Source organism: Cavia porcellus, unplaced genomic scaffold (assembly GCF_034190915.1).
Source record: "Cavia porcellus strain 051 isolate PalLab524CR breed Dunkin Hartley unplaced genomic scaffold, mCavPor4.1 scaffold_1, whole genome shotgun sequence".
Classification (NCBI taxonomy): domain Eukaryota; kingdom Metazoa; phylum Chordata; class Mammalia; order Rodentia; family Caviidae; genus Cavia; species Cavia porcellus.
Genome location: NW_026947484.1, coordinates 143340350 through 143364465, shown reverse-complemented (window position 1 = coordinate 143364465; position 24116 = coordinate 143340350). Strand labels below are relative to the sequence as shown.

The window sequence follows — 24116 nt, the reverse complement described above, 5'->3', positions numbered from 1 at the left end:
TTCTTACACAGCTTGCTTTATACTATCTTTAAAAAAGACCAAATAGATTTAAAAATAATAAGGTAGCCTAGTAGAGTATAAATAGAAAACCCAGCACAGGGTAGTGATGTAATTTTTCCACATACATGGGAATGATTTAAATGACTCATTCAAGAATCTGTGGTTTGTACTAAGAACCATTCCCCCTATTTATATTTAACTGCCCAAAACAGTATTTATAAGGAATAACATTTCCAAAATAACTCAAATAGCACACCATGAAACTACAATGAGGCCAGCAGACTATGTGCATGAGTAATGAGAAATAGAGCAGGCCTATTCAGAAAAAAATCTGAATACATAAAGGATTTTCATTTAAAGAAATCTAAATGAAATATTTTTAAAAGCTGCTGTGGAAAAACGTTATGAAAGAGAATCTTTTCAGGGATAAATGATACAAGACAGCCATCACATTTGGACATAATTTCTGGCCAGTTTATAATCAAGCTTTGATAGGAAGAGTCCTGCCAATTAACACATGGGCACATACACACGCACACACACACACACACACACACACACACACACAAAACCTCACATACCCTTAAACATTCTACAAACATGCCAACTTTTACTGGTTCTCTTCTATGTTACATGCTGAGTTTTGTATAATTAATAATTAATAATTATAATTAATTTTGTATAATAATTATTATAATTTTGTATAATTATAATTAATATGAGCAAGAAAGCCTATGTAATAGGATTTATAATAGTTCAAATAATAGTACCATAAATATCATTCCTCCATCTACAGTGCAAGGTCTCCAGAATTTTTAATCAAGTTCTCATCCAAAGAAGTAATCATACACAATATGTGTATTTAGGTACTACACATATTTTTAACTCTCCACCCATAGAGAGTTCTCAACCCATATAGACAGTTCTATAACATTTTCCCTACATATTCAGAGAATATGAATTTTAGCTATTTAAAGAAATTGAGAGTAACTATCAAAAACACCCCTACCAGTTTAAAATAGTTCAATTACTTTAGTACCTACCTTAGAAACTGGCAATTCCACTTAAGTATTTACATACGAAGATCTCATGTAAGAATGTTTGAAGCCAAAACACCAAAAACGAAACTTAAAAAAGAATATTCAAAGCTGCAATATTCACAGTAACTTAAAATTGGTTAACAATCCCAGTGTTCATCACCAGAGAAATGTACTAAAGAAACATCTCTCGGCACATCAACTATGGATATATGCAATAACATACGTGCATTTTGAAAACCCAACTTAGTGCCCCAAGACATTACAGATTCATTCAAATGCAATTCAGATTGCAGTGAAGGTGACTGGAAAGAGGTAAATGGGAACCTGTGAGCAAAGGGAACAGTCTAATATCTTGATTTAGGTGGATTCACACCAGTAATATGTACTGCCAAAATTCAAACTCTAAATCTAGAAACTGTGTATCTTAGTATGGAACCATACCTCAGTGTATTTTACTGGGCGAGGGGAGCTTCGAGAATCGAACTCAGGACCTTGAGCTTGCCAGACAAGTGCTGTGTCACTGAGTTATATTTCCAGTCCTACCTTGGTATATTAGTATTAGTATTTAGTATTAGTATATTAGTATTTAGTCTCAACATATTGTTGATTTCCAATTAAACTACACCAAGCCTGTATACTACTTTGCAAACAATAAAACATTTTAAATCAATTCCCGGACAAGGGAAACATTTTAAATCAATTCCCGGACAAGGGAATATTCTTTCCTTAAGGTCTTTCAGATTTAAATATATACATGTAACTTTTCAGTATATGTACTGGTAAAAGTCAGTACACCAAATTATATATGTAACTTTTAACATTTAATCTAGATTTTTTTCTTCCGTTAAAAATTTCACCAGGCACCAAGCTGGGGGTGTCTAAAATTTGTGCAGCTGAGGCAGGAGATTTCCACGAGTTTGAGGGCAGCATGAGCTATGTCGTGAGACCCTGTCTCAAAACAATAACAAAAACAAATACAAAAATGAGACAGGAAAGAAAAAAAGAAAGCAAGCAAGCCAGAAAAAAAAAGAAAGCCAGCCAGCCAGCCAGACGGAGGGACACGGAAGGAAGGAAGGAAGGAAGGAAGGAAGGAAGGAAGGAAGGAAGGACCTCCTTTGCTAATCTAATAGCTGTTCTGTTTTACATGCTTTTATGTAGCTACTTTGGGGCTGGGGTATGGCTCAGCACCTGCTCAGTGGTACAGCACCTGCCCAGCACAGGCACAGCCCTAGGTTTCATCCCCAGAATTCCAAAAATAAACAACAAATCTTTTTAGCCACTTTTTAATACTTAACTTTTAAAAATATGATTGTATATTCTAGATTACAGAACCCTACCAATGACAAAAACACTCCCTTTCCAATGTTTCATTTCTAAAGTACTGATGAGAACTTTCAAAATAATGTTCTTGACTTTAGACAGAAACATGTCAACATCATGCACAGAAGTAACAGGTAAATTGAAATAACAATTTATTAAACTCTAGTTCTCAAGTGTTAAGCTTGCTAAATGTCTGTTATCTTACCAGACCATAGTGTTCCTTACACACTGTCTTATATTATAAAAGTGAACATTAGTTACTTGCATGTTAATGTTCTTCTAGTATTTCTGTGTTAGGACACATTATGGTAGAAAAGCAAATAACTTCAAAAGTTTGTTACCTAACATTCTATTTCTTGTTCATAATGGACATGTACAGATGGACATCTGGGGCTCTCTGAGCCACTGTGATTCAGGGTGATGGAATGTCCACCACCTGAGTATATCACAGCAGAGCAGAGATGTGAATTATGTACTGATTTGGGTTCCCAATCAACAGTGACATTAACATTTCAACCACGTGCCACTGGCCAGAGGTAGTCGAGGGGTGATGTTTAAAGGGGGCAGGGACATAACATACGTACTACGTAGACCACAGGAAGAGAACCAAAACTACCAGTGAATAATCATCAATGTTGTTCCACGTGACAATTAGAAAGCAGAATTCAGCACTCTATTTTTTGGGATCAATGTATAAACTCATAAAAAAACATTTTATGACATCTTTTCATACAAAGAAATATGCCAATATGATTTTAGGTGTTTCTTTTTTTTTTAATTTTTTTTTTGTTTTTGTTTTTTGTCTTTTTCCTTTTTTATCGGTACCGGGGATTGAACTCACGACTGCCTGCTTGCAAGGCAGGCGCTTATGCCGCTGAGCTAAATCCCCAGCCCCCATGATTTTAGGTTTTGAAAGTAACTTCTTTAGTAGTTGGCTACAAGTATTTTCATTAATAAAATGTTAAAAATGTTGAAAGGATATATTTCCCAGTGCTGTAGTTGTTCTAATTTGCAATCCTGAGGTCTTCTGGCAGGTATGTAAAATTCTTATCGTATTGTACCTTTAATACAACCTTAGTCATCTGGACATTCAAGAACAAACAAGTTGATCATTTCTTATTGAAAAATTCAAAATGTCCCAAAATCTAAGGTTTTCATTAAATACCAAATATTCCAAAATCTGAAAAATTCCCAACCCTTGGTCCAACTGCTTAGATAAGGATCATACTTCCTACATAATGTGACTGTCTGAAGTTTTTCTATCTTTTCTGACTTGGTATTATAGAATAAATCTGCTAATTGTTTTATTGTGCTGGGTCTTCTTATGCTGTCTTCTTTTTGATCACAGTTAACAAATATTGTGGAAGCCAGCAGTGGAGGTATACAAATGTAATCCTAGCTACTCAGGAGGCTAAAGTAGGAGGATTATGAGTTTGAGGCCAGCCTTGGCAACATAGAGACTTGTCTCAAAAACAGAAACACAGAAAAAGAGAAAGGAGGGGGAGGGAAGGGGAAAGGGAAAGAAAGAGGAAGGAAAGGAAGGAAGGTAGCTAGGTAGACAAGTAGACTGACAGTAGAAAGACAGACAGATTGTGAACACTTTAGTTCACTGACCACAAAAATTATTTCAGCTAGGTGTACACCTGTGATCCCAGCACTCTGGGAGACTGAAGCAGGATTATGGAAGGTTTAAGTCCAATCTGGGAAACTTAGCAAGATCCAGTTTCAAAAATAATGAAAAAAGGCTGGGATTTAGCTCAGTGGCATAGGTGCATTCCTTGCAAGTGCGTGGTCCTGAGTTTGAACCCCAGTACCAAAAAAAAGAAAAAAAAAAAAAAAAAAAAAAAAAAAAAAAGAAAGAAAAGGAAAGGAAAGGAAAGGAAAAAAAAAGGAAAAGGACTGGGGATGTACTCTGGGTTTATTTCCAGTGTCACAAAAAGTAAGTAAGTACATAAACAATTACAATTTCTAAATTTAAGTAAATTATTCTGGGGCAGAATTTCTTGCTAAGGATCAGTTTGTACCAGAAGCCCAAGTTCAATAGAGGTAGCAATGTTCAAAAACCCTCCCATCCACTGGCACTGCACCCACTGTGCCTCTGGGTACCAGCACACCTGGCAGGTAACAGACGAGCCAACCAATCTCAGAGCTGCCAACGAAATCTCAGAAGTTTCTTAGAAATGCTATAGGTAGGATGGCTATAATCAAAGGAAAATAATAGCAATCTGAGAATTTTCTCATGTTAGCCTACACATAATTGTTCTAGGCCAGTGTGACCCATATCTTTTTGATATGGCATCTTCATCATGGCTTGCATTTTGTAGCATAAGATGGCTACTGATAGTTTCCTTTATTATGCCCAACTTCTGGCTACTAGGAAGGAGAAAAAGGGAGGAAACATCTCTTCTAAGAGCAGCACCTCACCCATCTTGGCACTAAGCTACATCCCCAGCCCTTCTGTAACATTTTGAGACAGAGTCTCACAGAGTCTCCCCACATCACTAATGGGTCAAGGCTAGGCTCTTCCTGTCTCGGCCTCTCACCACACAGGGGTTACAGGTGCGTGCCACCAAACCAACTTCCCATTTTTACTCAAGACACTGACTAGAATTTAGTCATGGCTACATTTACCTACAGGGAAGCTGGGAAACAGCTGGGAAATCACATGCTGCTAAATCTCAGGGAGTCTACCACTAAAGAAAATGTGTATTAAGGAGCAATCAGCAATCTCCTCTACATGGAATGATAGGGTAGGGATGGAGGATGAGAAAGAATATCCAAGAAAATCACGTATTGTGTATTACACAGGAAACTATGCAAAGAAAAGCCGACATGTAACCTTCTTACCATGCCAGCTACCAAACTATTAATTCAGCCAAAAGCATTTTGTAAGACAAATGTATTACAATTCAGAGTGGCTTAAGCTAGCAATCTTAATCGTGCAAGAGAAAATGACAATTCCCTACACAGACAGAATCAAATATTAGGGTGTGAATTTTTAGCCTGACCTAGACTTTGAATATTTTTGTTCCTGTTTCTTATTTTAATATGTAAGGGAACTGCCCAGAATTTCAATTGTGACACCTTCCTGGAAACTGATCTCAAATATTTCGGCATATCCCTGTAGTAGAGAACTCCTAAAAAGTTATAAAATAATATCCTTAAATTACTTGTTTTCACAGGCTAGATTTACCTAAAACTCGTTTAGTTAGTTTGTTTTTGAGACAAGGTCTCATTATGTAGTGCAGGCTAGCCTTGAACTCACAAATCCTCCCACTTCAGCTTCCTGAACGCTGGGATTAGGTGTGTGTGGCCACAACTAGCGAAAACCCACTTAGCTTAAAACTATACTGTTTTCAAAATGTGCTAAATCTAAAATTCAAAAATCACAATATTATTAAAAGGAGAAAGTGCTTTGGCAAAGTTTTTAAGCTAACACCCTGTACTGATAAGTCTGATGCTGAAAATGAAATAAATGCATCTCTGGCCAGGAATATACCTCAGTGGCACGAGTGCCTGCCTGGCAAGCGTGAGATCTTAAATTCAATCCCCCAATCCAAAAAGCAAAAAATAAAACAAACAAAAAAAAAAAACCCCAAAACAAAAGCAACAACAAAAAAGAAATGCACCTCTGGTTTCTACTATCAATCTTTCAACCACTCCTCATTACATTCAAATAATCCTGACTTTTAGTTCAGGGTTGATACATGTTCTTATCAAAAACTGCATTAAAGACACTTCTGGACAGAATTTTGATCAACAGATACTCAATATTTAGTCACTTCAAAATAATAAAGAAAACTGTTCAAGTTGACAGTGTCATTACCATTGGAAAACACTTTCCAGTAGGAAACACACTCTGATTCCATTCCTGAGTCTCAGGACATTTCTCAGATGCAGAAAGTCCACGGCAGCATCTAAAGTGAGCAGGAGGCTCTAGTGCCACACTAATCTCTGCCACACTAAACTCAGTCATTCATTCACATATCAATGCTCTTCAGGCCTCTATCCCATGGCAGAGGTTTTTTCTCTCTACTTGAGATGACTTTCCCTCCACAAACCCTTGTGAATTCTTTTTTTTTTTTTTTGTCTTTTTCGTTTTTTTATCGGTACCAGGGATCGAACTCGCGACCGCACACCTGCAAGGAAGTTGCTTATGCCACTGAGCTAAATCCCCAGCCCCAACCCTTGTGAATTCTTAAAGGTTGTGCTTCACTGTAAATTCAACAGGGACTTCCTCAGAAAGTCATCATGTCCTTTCGTTTTCACCATTCTTGGAAGGTTGTACTACACCTGTTACCACTAGGACTGGCTTCTCAACAGCTCCTCTTTCCAACACTCTCAGTGTGTATAGTGCTTACACAGACACAAGGTAGAAAGACCAAAAGGCTTAAGTCCTACAGACCTAGATTTACACAGCTGTCACTTACTAGGTAGGAAATCTATTCTCAACCAAGCACCACCATATTTGAAATCTCAAGCTAATTACCTAAGCACTCTGAGCCTCAGTTTCTCCTTCTGTAAAATGGAAAATATCTCAAAAAGCAGTACATTAATCAAGCTGGGTATGATGGCACATTTCTCTAATTCCAGCACTCCAGAGGCTGAGGTAGGAGGTCTGCTGTAAATCTCAGGGGGCTTGGGCTGCACAATGAGTTCAAGGCCAGTGTAAATTACCCAGCAAGACCCTGTCTTAAAAAACCAACACAAAACAAGCAAACAACAACAACAAATCTAGTAAAACACACATTGTCCTGATGCATAAGAGAAATTTTCACCTAATTTAAAAACTCTAAATTAGATAGGAAGGCTGTAATCTGAATAACTGTAAGAGACACCAAAGCTAAAATCTGAAAATATAAATAGGTCTTCCTTTAAAGAGTAACTTAGCCACAGTACACTAAACCCAGCCTCTCCCTTTTAGGAAACACTGGTAATGTTAACTTAAAGATAGTAACACAGTAACCTTTGAAATAGTACATTCAGGACATTAAATATGATAGACCAAAGCAACATGTTGAGTTGAATGGCATCTCAGACTCAGAATTCTCTCTTTTTTGAGCAGGGAAAGAGAGGAAACTCAGGACTTTTGTATTGAACTACAAACATTTATTTTTGAGACTAGGTCTTGCCAAGTTGCCCAGGCTAGGCTCGAACTTGTAATCCTCCTGTGTGCCTGCCACAGTGCTGAAAATATAGATGTTTCGTGCTACCATTCCCCAGCTTTTACCTTCTTTTTAAACAACTTTAAAAAAAAAGGAACATTCATGTTCTGAAAATATGTATCAATGGAAAACCATATTAAAATGACACACATATTTTACATATTGTTTCATTTGCCTTTTAATTGAGATATATGGTACCCGGCCTTTTTTGGGCAAGAAAGGGAAAATTCTTTTACAGATGAATAAAGTTTCAAGAAATTATGTTACTTAAGCAGCTCGCCTCCCCGATAAGCAGCGGCGATATGGCAGACTGTGGCCCTTCCAGGGAGAGAACCACCAGTGTCTCCTGAGATCTACGCCATGTTGGATCTTAAGACCCTGGGAAACCAAGCAAGCAGCTCGCCTCCCTGCTAAGCAATAGTGAACCTACTTGTGCATAACCTAGAGTCAAACATCCCACTTCCCCTACTCCCCTTCCCTTATCCCATTAGCAAATGGGAACCAGAAATCTGAGCATCTCTTGGGAGAATGACCATAGCAAATAAGGGGGATTTCCTTCTACCATCTCTCTGAAGGCAAATATTTTATTACTGTTTTGCTTCATTCTGATTAATCGTACTTCTCTATTCAATATTCTGTTTTGATAAGTTCTATAATTTCTGTATTTCATTTTGATATACGTGATTGAGAGAACAACTATTGTAAATGTAACGAAATATACTGTGATACCTATTACTGTTTTCCCGGTAACCTGTTATGAAGTTCTATACCAATTTCACTACACGGTCTCAGTTGGCTTTATTCTGTCTTGTTCTGTTGTATTTTACTACTTTCAAAATAAAAAAACAAAACAAAACAAACAAAAAGATTTGTTGGAAATATGTCTTGAACTTAATATTACCTTAAATTTTGTATATCTATATTTATTGTGTTTAATATTTCCTTGAATAACATAATTAGACCCTAATTTACACTGGTCAAGTCTCAAAAAAAAATTATGTTACTTGACTACGGTTACATAGCTCATTAACTTGTAAAACCTATAGAACAGTGGTGGCGAATCTACAGCGCCAGTGTCACAGCGGGTTGTTTATTATCACTGAATGCTGTAAAAGGTTCATGATCACTGGCCTAGAATTGGGAGTCACTGTCTCCTATTGATACTAGGATCAAGGAGACATGTAAGACAGATGACATATAGGAGCCGGCAGACTAGGTGCAGAGACAGAAAATACAAAGATGAGATCAAAGTAGAGAGATACACAGTCTCAAAGAATGTGGTAAATTATAAAGTTAACAGAGATTTGAGTTCCTTAATGTGTTACCAATGCATGAGCTGAATTGCGATTCCAAGGTCCTCTTAAACACATTTCGCGCTACTCTTCTTAAAGCACGTAAATTCATGTTTCAAATTCACAGGTATAAACAATACTGAAGTTTAGGAAGGAGGTCAACTGGCATGTTTGCTTTCATTTTTTCTTTTTCTTTTTGGTACTGGGGACTGAACTCATGACCTCATGCTTGCCAGGCAGGTGCTTATGCCACTGAGCTAAATTCCCAGTGGCATGTTTGTTTTGTTTTCAAATCAATCCATCTTGCAGTATTTTCTTTACGTTGCTTTTAAGAATAATGAAAGAATTTAAATGATACACAAAAAATGGCACTAATTAGGATGATACTATTTTGAAGCAACTCTTCACTGTGAAATCTTAATTAAACACACTACTACTGAGCTAACACCCCCAACTTCAACTTCATATTTCAACAGCCACTACAGCAGCTTACTAACCTAACACTTGACTATAAATCAATGTTTAAGCAAGATTCAAGATCGAATTTATGAGCCGATGATCTAAATATGATTATGCCGCCACCTACTGCCCAAATATAAAATGACACAATTACAGTATTACATCTGGTGGTGGTGAGGGTGGGGGGACCCCCCCAAATGGCAGTGCTATCAGAACCAAAATTTTGCCAGGCATGGTAGCACAAACCTGTAATCCCAGCACTCGGGAGGTTGAGGCAGGAGGACCACTGTGAAGTCGAGGTCAGCTTTAACTACATAGCAAGACTGTCTCAAAAATAAAAAGAACCAGTAATTTTGCAGTAGAAATAAAGTTTTCTTTAAAAATTGACCCTGTGTAAAGTCAGTACCAGTATAGACTAGAAAAATGAGACAGCAAAACCCAAATCCTGTTGGGCATAGGAATACACCTATAATCCCAGAGCTCTGAAGAATGAAGCAGGAGAATCACTACCTGACTGTTAGTTTAGGCTGCTTTACCAATGGCGGTACAAATGAGTTTAATTATCTTTATCAGTCTTTATATATTAATTAAATTAAATTGGAGTCACCCAGCAAGGAGATACAAGAATTATGTCCCCATTGAGAAAGTGTTAAAGACTGCCTGAACTACATAGTGAGTTCCTGTCTCAAAAAAACAAAGCCAAATCGTAACACTTTATGTTTAAAATAAAAATTTTGGATTCAAATAAAAGAGGAAATTAGATAACTATTACATGTTGGATCATTATTAAGAAAGCATTTTTTTTTTGTCTCTTTCATTTTTATCGGTACCAGGGATTGAACTCACGACCACGTGCTTGCAAGGCAGGCGCTTATGCCGCTGAGCTAAATCCCCAGCCCCAAGAAAGCATTTTAAAAGCCACCAAAAACTTGTGAGAAAGTCACAGGACAAATAAAACATTACACAGCTGTTTAAATATGGAGAGAAAACATCAAGTGACACAGAAGTGCTGTGGGGCAAACTGCGCTTTCTGATAGCTGCGAATCTCTCATTCATATGTTCTGCAACATGAAATGTTGGATTATTTTCATTTAAAAGTTGCTAGTAGTGGGTGTTCCTAGTTTCTGACTCAGTTAAAAGCAGTAAAATGTGTCTGTGAAAATGAAAGCTGCACAGAGTCTAGCCTCAAGTTTGACAGGGTATTTGGTGACAGCAAACTGTAATTTTCAAGCACAAATTAATGAAGTACAGCGTTACCCAAAAACAATTCTAAAAGTTTTGCTTTCTAAAGTTTTCTGGTGACTTAACTGAAGGGTATTCAAAATACTCACTCAATAACAATGGATTCTTCAATAAATATAATCATACTTTCAAATAACATAAAATTTTATGGCAAGGACAATCAAAACCAGGTACACTAAGATCAGTTATAAGAAAACAGGATGATACCTGGATTCAAATTCTTAGAAACATCAATCTCTCACATATGAACAAAGCCGTAAGTGTTACACCCTTAGTGGGCTACAGACTTGCCCAGCATGATTTCTTCCCTCTCCTGAGCATAATAGGTATATTGCTGAACTGAGTCACATACCTTTTTTGAAGGTGAAAATGGTGTGAACTGAGCACATACCTTTTTTTTTTTTAGTTTTTGGTTTTGAGACAGGGTTCATTATGTGGTTCAGGCTGACCTTGAACTCACTATGTAGCCCAGGCTGCTTTTGAACTCAAAGTGATCCTTCTGCTTCAGCCTCCCAAGTGTTGGGATAACAAGCATGTGCCACCATGCCCAGCTTAAGAGCACATACCTTTAAATCAGTGACAAAAGGCAAATTTAGTCACATACAGAGGGAGCTGGGATTTAGCTCAGTGGTGTAAGCAACTGCCTGGCAAGCACAGGATCATGAGTTTGATCTTTGGTGCAAAAACAAAACAAAACAATCAAACCACATATGCAGTACTATATAGATTTATGACCATACATATGTGTATCTAGGTATAAACAGGCACATGGTGTGTAACTTCAATTAATACACTGTCAATTTAATATGCTTGCTGATATTCAAACAGAATTTTGTAGCTGGGGAAGATGGTTCACATCTATCATCTCAGCACTCCATGGGGCTAAAGTAGGAGGATCCTGTTTGAGGCTAGTCTGGGCAACTTAGCAAGACTTCGTTGCAAAATAAAAAACAAATAAAAAGGGCTGAGGATACACACATACTGTGAAGGTCCTTGGTTCAATCCCTATGCTGAAGGGAAAAAAACAAAACACTTTTAGCAGAATTTTCTACCTATCCTTGTTTGGTCATAGAATGGATCCTTTACTACAAGACACCATATAACATTTAATCTCATATAGCCTGATGCCTACTTTTAATTACGTGTCAGTGATAATTATCTTAGAAGAATCAATTGCACAAATGGTACAATTATAGAAATAAAATTTAATGGAATTGTCTTAAAATTCAGACTTTAAAATCTAACCTACTAGTTTTAGCTGGAAATATTCTGATAATAGTATTCCACACTAATAAACACAACAAAATATAATTCCCTTTATTTTGAGAGGGGTGTGTGTATGTGTGTGTGTGTATGATACTAACAACTGAAATCAGGTCCTCACACATGTAAGGCAAGTGTTCATCTTCTGAGCTACACTCTCAGCACTTTTTATTTTGAGACAGGGTTGCCAGGCACAGTGGTACGTGCCAAAATTACAGCACTCTGGGAAGCTGGGGTAGGAATGGAAGTTCAAACCCAGCATGGGCAATTTAAATGAGGTCCTATCTCAAAACAAAAAGATGTAGCTAGTTCAAAGGATTAAGGATGTAGCTCAGTATGAAGATTTTAGGATTAATCCCTAATACCACAAACAAAACAAACAGAACTAAGACACAGGGTCTTGCTGACTCGCCTAGTCTAGCCTCAAACTTGCAATCCTTTTGCAAGATAAACAAGTATTTTCTATAAAGGACCATATACAGTATCAAATATGTTAGGATGGTAGATAAAAAGGAGAAACTGAGGAAATTATGTAAATGGAAAAAAACCCCACTAACTTATTGATGAAATTAAAAATATGGCCAAGTGTGGTGGTGCTTATCTATAATCCGTACACTTGGGAGGCTGAGGCAGGAATATTGCTGCCAGTTTGAGGCCAGCCTGGGCTACATGGCAGAGTTCAAAGCCAGCCTGAACTACATAGCAAGATACTCTCAAAGAACAAACCAACAAACAAATAGCAGAAATTAAAAATATGGAGCTGGGCATGGCAGTACATGCCTATTAATTCCAGCATCAGGAGTCTCAGAAAGAAAAACCGTGAGTTTGAGGCCAGCCCAGGTCACACAGCAAGACCCTGTCTCAGTGAAGTCGCCCTAAGAAAGAAATTAAAAATATGAGTGTAATGCATGTCTACTAATGCAAAGAACACTCCTGTGGTCTTTGAACAAAAGAACAGTACTGGTGAAACTGTAATGCATCACTTCACTGGAGCTCAAATTAGTGTTTCCAGTTATCAAAATTAACTCAAATATTCAACTGTCAAGTACAGCCACATTGTGATAATAACCACATAATTTTAGTTGAGCATACTTATTTCCTGGAAGGCATTTGAAGGACTTACTACATTCTTCTGATACAGAATTTCCTTTTACCATGTTGCTGTATTGCTGATTCATCATTTTCAACGTCAGAAGAAAGCTTCTTTAAACACACAGGCTATAAATATATTTTGAAACACTTTCCTTTGCACTTGTATTCAGGTCTGACAAATACCCCTGAAAATATAGCTCACACTTAGAAATATACCAGCTGCAAATCTGTGTGGTAATGAAGATCTTGTTTTTGTTTTTTGTATGTTTGAGACAGGGTCTCATTATGCAGTTCAGGCTGGCCTTGAGCTCATTTTGTAGCCCAGGCTGGTCTCGAACTTACAATAATCTTCCTGCCTCAGCTTCCTGAGAACTGGGATTATTAGTATGCGTCACCACCCTGGCTGAAGATCTTGTTTTAATTTCTGATAGCCCTGGAAGTATACAGAATACACAAAACCAATTTGACATATGATTCAAATTTCAATAGCTGCTATCAAATTGACCATATGTGTATATTTCACTGATAAGCAGTTTTTCCTTGTAATTCTAAGTAGAACTCATCAATACAATATTAATTGACAAATACTAGTAAGTCTGCAGTAAAAACTAATTTCCAAAACCATTCTGTGTTCAATAGAAGACAGCATCATTCAGAAGACCTAAGCCTTGGACCTAAGCTGAAACAAATAGTAGCAAAAATTTACCATTGTTAAGTCACCAAAATTTCAGTTCCTATTTCTACTATAAAAGTCACAGAACAGGGGCCAGTTTAGCTCAGCAGCCTAAGTACCTGCTTGGCAAACACAACCTGAGGTTGTGAGTTCGACACCTTCTCCCTGCCCCAAAAGAAGTCACAGAACTGATAACTAAGTCTTCAAGAGTTCATTAACCATACTATTGTTTTAGCAGTACACAACAAATTAAAACCCACAAAATACCTGAAAAATAACCATTCTCTTTAATTTAGGGATCTTACATTTTCATAATCTTTGTAGATTTGTCCAAGTCTTTTGCCCCACACATATTTTTACTACCCCCATTTAGTAGATTCCACTCCAGGCTGTAATGCCTTAGTATTTTCATAGCTTCTTTGAACATACTTTCTCCTATAATAGCTTCACGTAGGCAACTCAGAGAGGTTAATTCTGTCACTTCAAACTCATATTTTCTTGAATAAACAACTAAGCAGTATCAGTAACATCTATATAGTCACCATGATCAAAGAAATATACTTAAAACTGTTTTTGCTGAGAAGCTAACAGTCTTAAATAAATTTGTTTTCTCTAGACATATTTCTTCAACAGCTGCAATCAAACACAAACTAATTAACTCATTGTTAGTAAAGTTTTTTTTCTTTTGCATGACCTACAAATAAATTATCCAGTCCTCCTTGGTTGCAGCCTTTTATTCTTCTGAAGAAATTTTGCTGTAATTAAATATCCAACTTTACATTTTTTCCTGGCCACTGTTTTCCTGAATTAAGGATACTGGAACATTTAGCATGGTAATGTCTGTATATTACAGTCTTTTAGCACAACTACAGAGCTATGATATCATTTCATAATAAACACAACACAGAGCTAATTCAATACCAAAATAATTCACTGTCCCTTAAAAGCATGACATTCAAAGCTGACTTTTCTTGGAGCTGGACATGGTGGTGTACACCTGTAATGTTAGTTGAGTTCAGGCACCTGAGTGAGGCCAGTCTGGGCTACCCAGTGATCTCAAGACCAGCCTAGACTACAAAGCAAGATGCTGTCTCAAAAAACTAAATCCCAAAACAAACAGGGAATAAAACTGACTTCTCTTGTTTTGACACGATGGTTTGCATGGTAATAAAAATAAATAACATGTTCCAGCATGGCAACATGTGTGGCACTCAAAATACTGTAGTTATAACCAATCACTGCTATTTGGAGCATGCTGAGTAACTGAGGTGAGACAACACCACACACACAGTTTCTGTAACAACTACTAAGTTGCTGCTGAGATGCAAATATGTTCCATTAAAACTATGGATATGGAAATCTGGATATGACATTATTTTCCTGTATCCCAAAGTAGTTTCTTCTGCTTTTTTAAGATGGAAGTCTCACAATGTAGCTCTGGCTGGCCTTGAACTAACCTAGACTGACCTCAAACTATGGCAATCCTCTTGCCCCAACCTCCCCAGTGCTGGGATTGTAGGCATGTGTGTCACCACGCCCAGCCCAAAGTACTGTAAGTATTCTTTTGATTTGCTCCAACTGTTTAAAAAAATGTAAACTGCATGGGTGCCACAATCCTACAATCTCAGCACTCAGGAGGCTGAAGGAGGAGGGCAAATTCAAGGCCAGCCTGAACTACAGAGAAATCCTGTCTCAAAACAAAAAATAAAAGCCATTTTGGAACAGAAGCCATGTAAAAAGAGGTACTGGCTCATAGTGTGCCAATTGCAAACTGAAATCATTTCATTATGATTTCACTGAAAGGCAATGAAGGACAGAAATTTGATTCCCACTTAAGACAATGTAGCCAGACTGGAGGAATAGCTAAACTTCAGTTTTCTCATCTGTAAAATGAAGATGTTAGTAACTCACAGATTTGTTGTAAGGATAAATTGAGTGAATATGTAAATTATTTATTTAGAAGAATAGCTAGTATAGAGTAAATATGTTATCTCTTAGAATTATTTACTAAGTAGAATAAAATTGCAAGTAAGTTTCAATTCCTACTGGCAACTCTGCATGCTTTAAAACTTCTACTATGGGTAGGCCACCTTCTTGGATGAACACTGATATTCTTTGAGGAGGACAATTACACAGAGCGTCACTATCAGTGTTCCTGTTATACTGCCCAGAATCCTGCTGGCATTTTCATTTCCCATAACCCAAACTGTTAAGGACTGGGGACACAGCTCAGTGTCTATCAGGTACAGGAGCCTGGGTTCAATACTCAGCATCCGAAAAACAAAATAAAATCCCAAACCAACAAATTGCTCTATGTTACTTTTTGTCAGATGCTGGTTGCAACCCCACAGGAAAAATAATTTCCAAATGGGCTAGCTCTTCTGAATTTCTTCTGTGTATCTAAATTAGCTACTAGATGAGGACTGGTATAGCTAGAGCTTTCAAATACATCAGTTGATCCACTTTCCAAAATATACAAAACCCTCAAAAGTGGGATTAATTTATTTATTATTTAATATGCATTAAAGTCATTCTCTTCACAACTCCCTTAGTTTTATTTAAGAGTAAGTACTCAGCAAGTTACTATCAGCGTTTTCCTTTCTTTTTGATCTGCTCTGACCCATATAATAAATATACACAATAAAATATGTTCTCTCTGGATGGTGTTACTATCATTTACATCTCTTAATATTTTTGTTTTATATGAATCACTTGTAGGGGTACAGGGCCAGGGGTTTAGCTCAGTAGCATAAGTGCCTACCTGGCAAGTGCAAGGTTGTGAGTTCTATCCTCAGTATCAAACAAACAAACAAACAAAACAACTTGTAGGGGTAGAAAGTCAAAAATGCAGTCATTAAAAGACAGTTTGGAAAATACATTAAGTAACCTAAATAGTGATTTCAATTAAAGCCATAATAGCTACTTACCTACAACCAGCCCACACTCAGGACAGATCATATCACCAGCTCTGTAGTCCTCCACTAAAATTGCATCTGGATGGTTTGGACATGTGACTCTTGGAAGAGCATCCGTACTAAATGGAAAAAAAAAAATGTATAACCTTACAACAAAAATATAACAAAAGTCTTTTGGAGAAAGGGGTCGACTGAGGTTGTAGCTCAGCGGTGGAACACTTGCCTAGCACAGTTTCAACCCCCTTTACCATCAAAAAACCAAAAAAAACCCCACAGAACCCCAAAACGTAATAAAGACATTAATATAAATTTAATCATTATTTCTGGAAGATATGATCTCATAATCACAAACATCTGATACCACTGAAAATTAGGGATTTTTAAAAAATGAAGTAATAAAGCCAGGTGAAGTGGTGAACACTGTAATCTCAGCACTTACTCTGGAGGATGAGGAAGGAGGACCGCCAGAGTGTAAGGCCAGCCTGAGCTACATAGTGAGTTTAAGGCCAGACTGAACTGCACAGAAGACTCTGTCTCAAAAATTGAACAAATTAATGTATTAAAAAAGTTGGTTACACAGTAAATGATTATGTTATGGCCATCAAACATATACCTAAAAAAAAAAATCACACATACACCTAAAAAAAAACTTCTCATACAGATTAAAGTTCTCATGTTAGCAAATATAACTTAGAATCAATTCAGAAGGTGAACTAGACAACTGAAAATCATTCATAGCCTTCAAATTTATTTTATTGTTATTATTTTGTCTTTTTGAGACAGGGTCTCATTATACAGTTCAGGATGGCCTTGAGCTCACTTTGTAGCCCAGGCTGGTCTAGAACTTGCAATGATTCTCCTGCCTCAGCCTCCCAAGTGCTGGAATTAAAGGCATGTGCCACCATGCCCCGCCAGCTTTCAAATTTATACAATTCAGTTAACCAGAACATGTCTTGGGTCTTCTCACTGGGAAGATAAGGTAGGGAGTGCTTTAAATTTATACTTATTCCAAGAACTTCTGTTGGGAAAATGTTTAATAAAATTAAGCAGAAGGCATAAACTATGACAAACTTGAAATAAATGAAAATGTCAGCAAAATAAGAGTAATTATAAATGAGTAAAACAAAAAGTATATGGATCCTAGTATGAAAAGGACTAATACTTTGTCACTATAAAAAAGTAAATAGAAAAATCTTACAGTGTAATGATATGAGAATATATCCAAGTCATGCTAAGAATAAAATATAGATTCGAACACTGAAAAAGTATCAACTAGTTACACCCAGTAACTAGATGAATCTTAAAACAGGCCCAAGAAACTAGACAGTGGAATACATATGCCATTTATTTAAACTTTAAAGTGTGTGAAACAAAACCTATGCTGTCAGAAGTCAGAATGAGGTTTTTTTTCTGGGAAGGAGCAATGACTGGGGACATAAAGGAGGCTTTACTAGTGTCATAGCTAGTTTTTTTTTTTTTTTTTTTTTAACCTAGGTGGCAGCTATGTGTATGTGCTCACTTTATAACTGAATCCTGTATTTAAAATGTGAACTAACATCACAAAATATAAAGATTGAGGCAGCAATCAGGGTTTCCATTAAGACTACTTTTAAGAGAGAAAGAGGTTAAATCTCTGCATGTTTGTTACCATAATCACTGGGAAAACACCAGGAAACTGGTTAAGTCTGGCTGCTCTGGGGAGGATTAGATGGCAGCTAGGGAAAGTGGGAGATTTTTTATTGTATAGTCTTTTGTACTCTTGCTTTTGTATACATTCTCCATTCACAATAAAATGAAATCATTGTGAACTAGTTAATTTTTAAAAATTTTAATCAAATTACCCACAAATCAATTATAGGGTGATGGAGGGAGTAAACAAGAGAAACAACAGGGAATGTCACCAATGATATTAAAATAGTTTAGGCCACCAAGATGCTAGATAATCCCAAATCTCATTTTATAGCTAATTCATTGTCTACTATGTATCTAGTAATACTAGTAACACTAGAAACATAGTACATTTATTACCATTAGCCATGACTATAATCTGCAAAATAGGCACTAACTCAATTTTGAAGGTTATGTTCAGAAAATTATTTTCTTTGGATACAGAAAGTCTTTATTATGTGTACTCTATAAATACTGTAACATTTTAAAAACAAAGTTTCTTGTTCTAATATGTATAAAAGCTATATCTAAATATGTACCTCCCAGATCTATTACCATGAGAGAATTTAAATCATGTTTAGGTAACTAGGGAAGGTGAAATTTCCCATTTATATACAAGGAGGCCTTACCTGACAGAACACCACACCCAGATTGAACGAGCATTCAATCACAGAATCAGAACCAGTAAACAAGGGTGTCATTGGCTTTGTATTTCCAAAGACATGAGCTAACGCTGCTTCCCACTCCCTTTTTTTTTTAACCATAATATAGTAAGTCCTGCCAGGGGACCTGGACTTTTTACCTTGCTATTTTGAACAATGGCTTTCACTGGTGAAATTTATCAATTCAGACAATAGGCTCAGAAAAATTGTGCAGGAGCTGTCTTTCAGAAAGTGCAAAGCTTAGAAAACTAAGCTCAACATTTTAAGTTAACTACAAGCCAATTGTGGTGACAGGGTCAGGTATATTAGACATCACTATCACTAATCTTGGAAAAGTCAACACTGGCTTGACTCTATCTATATGTCTGATATGCAAAAATAGTTTTATCTACCTCCTACTGGTAGTGACAAACAATTAAAAGCTGTCTCTGAAGGCGCCAGCATACGTTTCTAACATAGGTTTGTAACATGTGAAACTACACTAACGAATGACTTCGCCACACACAACTTTCTACAGGAAAGGTTTTCTTCAAGTGCATGCAGACAACGATATCTGTTGAAAAATCCTTCAGTAAGAAACTAATCATCTCTGGGATGCGCCCAGGCTTCCACTTCGCGGGGCCGCCGGGATGGTAATCAGTTTCCATCAGGCTTCCCATTGCTGACGTTCCCAACTTTCTACCTGTCAGCCAGACAGGGACCTGGAAATACCCGTTTCCCTCTCCTAGGAAAGTAGGAATCATGGACCCTCAGACTGCATGGACCTCAGATGAAAAAAAACAAGCGTAGAGAAATACATAATGGACAAAAAAAAAAAAATATTCCCAACAACGCAACGCAACAACGCGAGTCCAGGCGCTAACGGTCACAGAGATCCACATAGGGTAGAGGCTGGAGAAGACGACCTAGGTGGCTGAGGCGGTGACGCTGACAGCTCAGTACCCCCAGAACGCCCCTGCCAGCCCTGCCGTCCGGAGCTGTGTGTCCCGGCCGGCCAGTCCCGCCGCCTGTCCCCAAATCTCCGGGCTCTGTGACCTATCCAGCCACCCGGGAGAAAGCCAAGAAACTCCCGGCGCTCTCCGGCTGCCGCTCAGCTTGCCCGGCTCGGCCTGACTTACTGACCGGCTGGTAGACGCCATCTTCGCGGCCACTGCAGTCTCACCACCAACAGCTGCGCCGAAAACAGGAAGCGATTGTGGCGGCGAGACGCTTAGAGACGGGATTTTATAGGCGACTCATCCACGCTGTCGTAACAGGGCGCGGCTACGGGTCGGGAGACAGGCCAAAAACAGGAGAACCCCCAGGGCCACGTGCTCTGCGTTTCCTTATTCTCTTATTTCGTTTTCGCAGTTTGCTGTGTTGCTGCGCAAATCAACGAAGTTACATGAGAGACGTCTCAAAGGAACTCTGTAAATAGACTACATCAGGGCTACTCTTAATCTGAGTTAAAAGCGAAGAATATCTTGCCTTTGGGGAGGGAGCAAATCCCTCGTCCGTAAACACAAAGCCTTCTCCGCGGAGTGCATCTTACTTCCTTACTTATAAGGAATTGGAAGAGAAGGAGGGAGGGAGTTAGGGAGGCGGTGGTCAGGTCTTCAGGACAGGTGTAATTTCATGCTCTGTCATCAGTTAACATGCTGTGTCTTCTTAGGCACATCCTTTAGCTCATCAGCATAAGGGGTAACAGTATCTGCCTTGCATACCCTGATAGAGTTGGCAAGAGATGAAACATAACCTAACCTTACTGAGGGTATTGTGTGCTGTGAGGCACAGAGATATGGGTCCTGCCCTGATGGGGGTCCCCGCGACCTTCACTGTTGGCCTTTTCAAATTTGGCTGAAAGCTAAGTATAGAAAACTTGGCAGAACATCTAAATGCTGCACAAGGTCCCCAGATTCATTAATTGCTCCAATAACTTCAAAATGACAATAGCAGTTACATTTTGCTGAAGATAAACTACCCCTGATAATGCAGGGATTGGAGGACAGAGGGTACTAGGTGATTTCTCCCATGCTGGTACTCAGATATGGTGACTACTTCCTTCATGTGGTGTCCAGACATAAATGCCACCAAGCACATTTATTTCTTGGGCAAGGTGGAGATGCTAGCTACCTTAGGACAAGGGGTAGGAGAGACAGACATTTAGAAGCTGCAATTTGATGGAAATGGGAAATCACTTTGTATTTCTTTTATCCTCTTCCATTTTATGATTTTGTGATTGAAAACTTGACTATATTCCTATGAGTTGTTAATATTTGGGAGAGTTTCAAAAATGCCAACCAGTTTCAGCTGTGCCAGGTGCAGTCCACCCAATTCAATGGAGTTTTCACGGTAGAGCATTGGTAGAGCTTGTATCTAGAGGTCTCCCTAAGGCCTCCAGTGGCCAGAGGTGGGATGTTTTGGAGGTGAATGGGGCTAGGGTGTGTGATTCTGGGATCAAAGATGTGATGCTGGGATTAGTTCACGATTAAGGGTGTGAATGCTGCTTGCCCTAAGGCCAGGAAGCCTGAATAAAATATAAGAGGTAGAAAGAGGGCTGCTGTTGCTGCCTGTTGTAGCTTGCTGCTTATTTCCTTGCTGCCTTCTGTCTGCTACGAACTGTTTCTCCACTGTGATGCCAGCCAACTATGAACTGAAACCTCCACAAACTGTGAGCCAAGTAAACCTTTTCTCCTTTAACTTTGGGTGTTGGGTATTTTGTCTCAGCATTGAGAAAAGTAACTAAGAGAAGCATGTTGGCTAGAAGAAGAAGAAGAAAAGAAGGACTGCAACTGAACATCTCTTAAGGATCAAGACATCTCGTGGATTTACAGTGGATATTCTGCAGTGCTTGTTGAGGAAAGAAGCCATCAAAGAAACTGAAACCCCAGAGAAGGAAGACCCAGTAATTGGTTACATTTCTCTTGCCTCACCTGGAATATCTTTTATCTGTTATAACCTTGTAAGAATTTCTTTTATAATAGAAGGCAGCCTCTGTTTTTTTGCTTTTTGTTAGTATATTATTGGCAGTTTATAAAGTATTTTTAATCAAAATTATCTCAATCCTTATTTCTGATTCTGAGGTTAAACACATACACACAAATTTTATCCTTAACAATCAGTGACCTAGACTAGCATTACTAAAACCTGTAGTTTGTATTTAGTCTAATAAATTAATCGTGATAATTAAAATAATTTATGTTAAATTAGTTTACCTTTTTAACTTACATTTTATTTGAGCCAGGTGTGGTGGTGCTTGCCTGTAATTCTAACATTTGAGAGAGGAGGCAGGAGGACTGCCATAAATTAAAGGCAACCTGAACTATATGGCAAGATTGTTTCAAAAAAACAAAAAAATTTTTTTTAATTTGAAAAGTTTATATCACTACTTTAAAGTTACAGCTTGATTTACTAGTTCATGTAAAGTGTGAAATGTTCTACATTACTGATAAATATTTTTGGTTTTGAGTCAGGGCTTTGCTGTGTAGTTCAGGCCAGCATTGAACATAGTATATAGCCTAGGCTGGCCTTGAACTCACAGAAATCCTCTGGTGTCAGTCCCCTACTGCTGGTATTGTAGACATGTGTCACTATGCTCAGATAAATGATTTTTTTTTTTTTTTGGTACCAGGGATTGGACTCATAACCTTGAGCTTGCCAGGCAGGCATTTATGCTGCTCAACTAAATCCTTGGTCTGAGATAAATGATTTTTTAAAAAAGTTTGTGACCTACCAGATTTGATACTGAGAAATAAAATCCTCTGTAATCAACTCAGATATCTGGCAATCTGCCAAGAGAAAAGTCACAGCCACTTCATAATGAATATGACCCTTGGTATTACCAAGGAAAAACTAAATAAATCCTCCCTAGCTTCACTTGCTTTTAGTTGATTTAAAAATCAACAAATTTGGAGAAGCTAGGCATGATGGAGCTTGCCTGCAATCCCAGCACTTGGGAGGCTGACGCAGGAGGATTTCTGCGAGCTTGAGGCCACCCTGAATAAAATTGTTAAGTTCAAGACCAGCCTGAACTACTAAGCAAAACCCTGTCTCAAAAAAATAATAATAATAAAAAGTAAAAATATAAATAATAAAAAGTAAAAACTAAATTTGGAGGTCACACTGTTGAGCAATACATTATTACTTTGCCACTGGCATTGCTGCAGAAAAAGTCTTTGACATGTGAGTCATGATGGTAACAGTCAACTAGGCTATTTCCAGGAACATGAAACCTGTTTTTTTGTGAAAATACTGACTATTCACTTGGTCCTGCAGTTGCCTGGTGTGTGATGGGAGCACCAACAAAATGCTTGACCTCTCTGTCCTCATATTGTATCTGCCTCCTTTGTTGCCCTGACCTTTGGGTCAGCTTCTGCTTTGCATGTCGACATGTGGATCATTTGAGAAATATTCTGTCTGAAACCACTCTACAGCATTAACTTGATCTAGACTTGGCTAGCCTTCTTTCCTTCTCCTTCAAGGCTAATGACACTTAACAGCCTGCATGACAGAAAACACCACATCAGACCATAAAAGGAATAAAAATAAATGGCACTCAGGTGCCTGCAAGATCTCTATCTAGTCCCAAATATGACAAATATTTCATCCCTGTATCAGCCTGTCTGTCTTCCTCGCTAGAATATTAAAGTGCTCCACCAGAGGTGAGGCTTATCCTCATTTTTAAACATGTAGTGTATGTACTGGCATGTATCAGAACTATGCAGCCACCAAGAACTGCCACCTCTGTGTGTCTGAACCTCACTTTTCTTCTGCCTTAACTTCCTTAGTGCAGTCCCTGCACTAACCTCCAGAAAGAGCCCAGGACCCTTTTCTGTGCTGCTCTCCTTTTCCCCTAGTGAAAATGCCTTGGATAAAAGCCTGTCTGAGTCAAGCATAGTGGTACATGCCTATGCAAGATTCAGGCAGGAGGATTGGAGGTTTGAGCCCAGCCTGTACAATTTAGTGAGACCCAATAAAAAGTACAATGATGCTGGGTGTGGTGGCACACACCTGGAATTTCAATACCCTAGAGGCTGAGGGAGAAGGATTGCCACAAGTTCAAGGCCAGCCTGGGTTACATAGTGAATTTGAGGCCAGCCTGAACTACATAATGAGGTCCTGTCTCAAAAAAAAAGTGGAGTGGAACTGGGGATATAGCTCAGTGTAGAACTCTAGGTTCAATCCCTAGTGTCAAAATAAAACAAAACAAAAACACTTCAACTTTGTCTGTCTTCTGTCCTCTTATTAATTTCTTTCTCTAGGAGCCTAAAGGGCCTGGAGTTTGCAAGAGATTTAGCTAACTACCTTCCTTCCTTTCATTTTTTTAAATTTTTTTTTATTTTGAAG

General features: G+C 38.1%; 1 protein-coding gene across 1 annotated transcript in view; it reads right to left on the bottom strand.

Moving 5' to 3' along the window:
- The window catches only part of Gtf2b (general transcription factor IIB), a 31983-nt gene extending 11899 nt beyond the window's left edge, over positions 1–20084 (bottom strand). Inside the window, exons 1-2 of the mRNA XM_063257074.1 lie at positions 19914–20084; positions 16474–16580 (exon numbers count right to left, since the gene is read on the bottom strand). Coding sequence (XP_063113144.1) covers positions 16474–16580; positions 19914–19930 — 124 coding nt within the window. The 5' untranslated portion in view covers positions 19931–20084. The remainder of the gene's footprint in view (positions 1–16473; positions 16581–19913) is intronic.
- Between the last annotated feature and the right edge of the window lie 4032 nt (positions 20085–24116).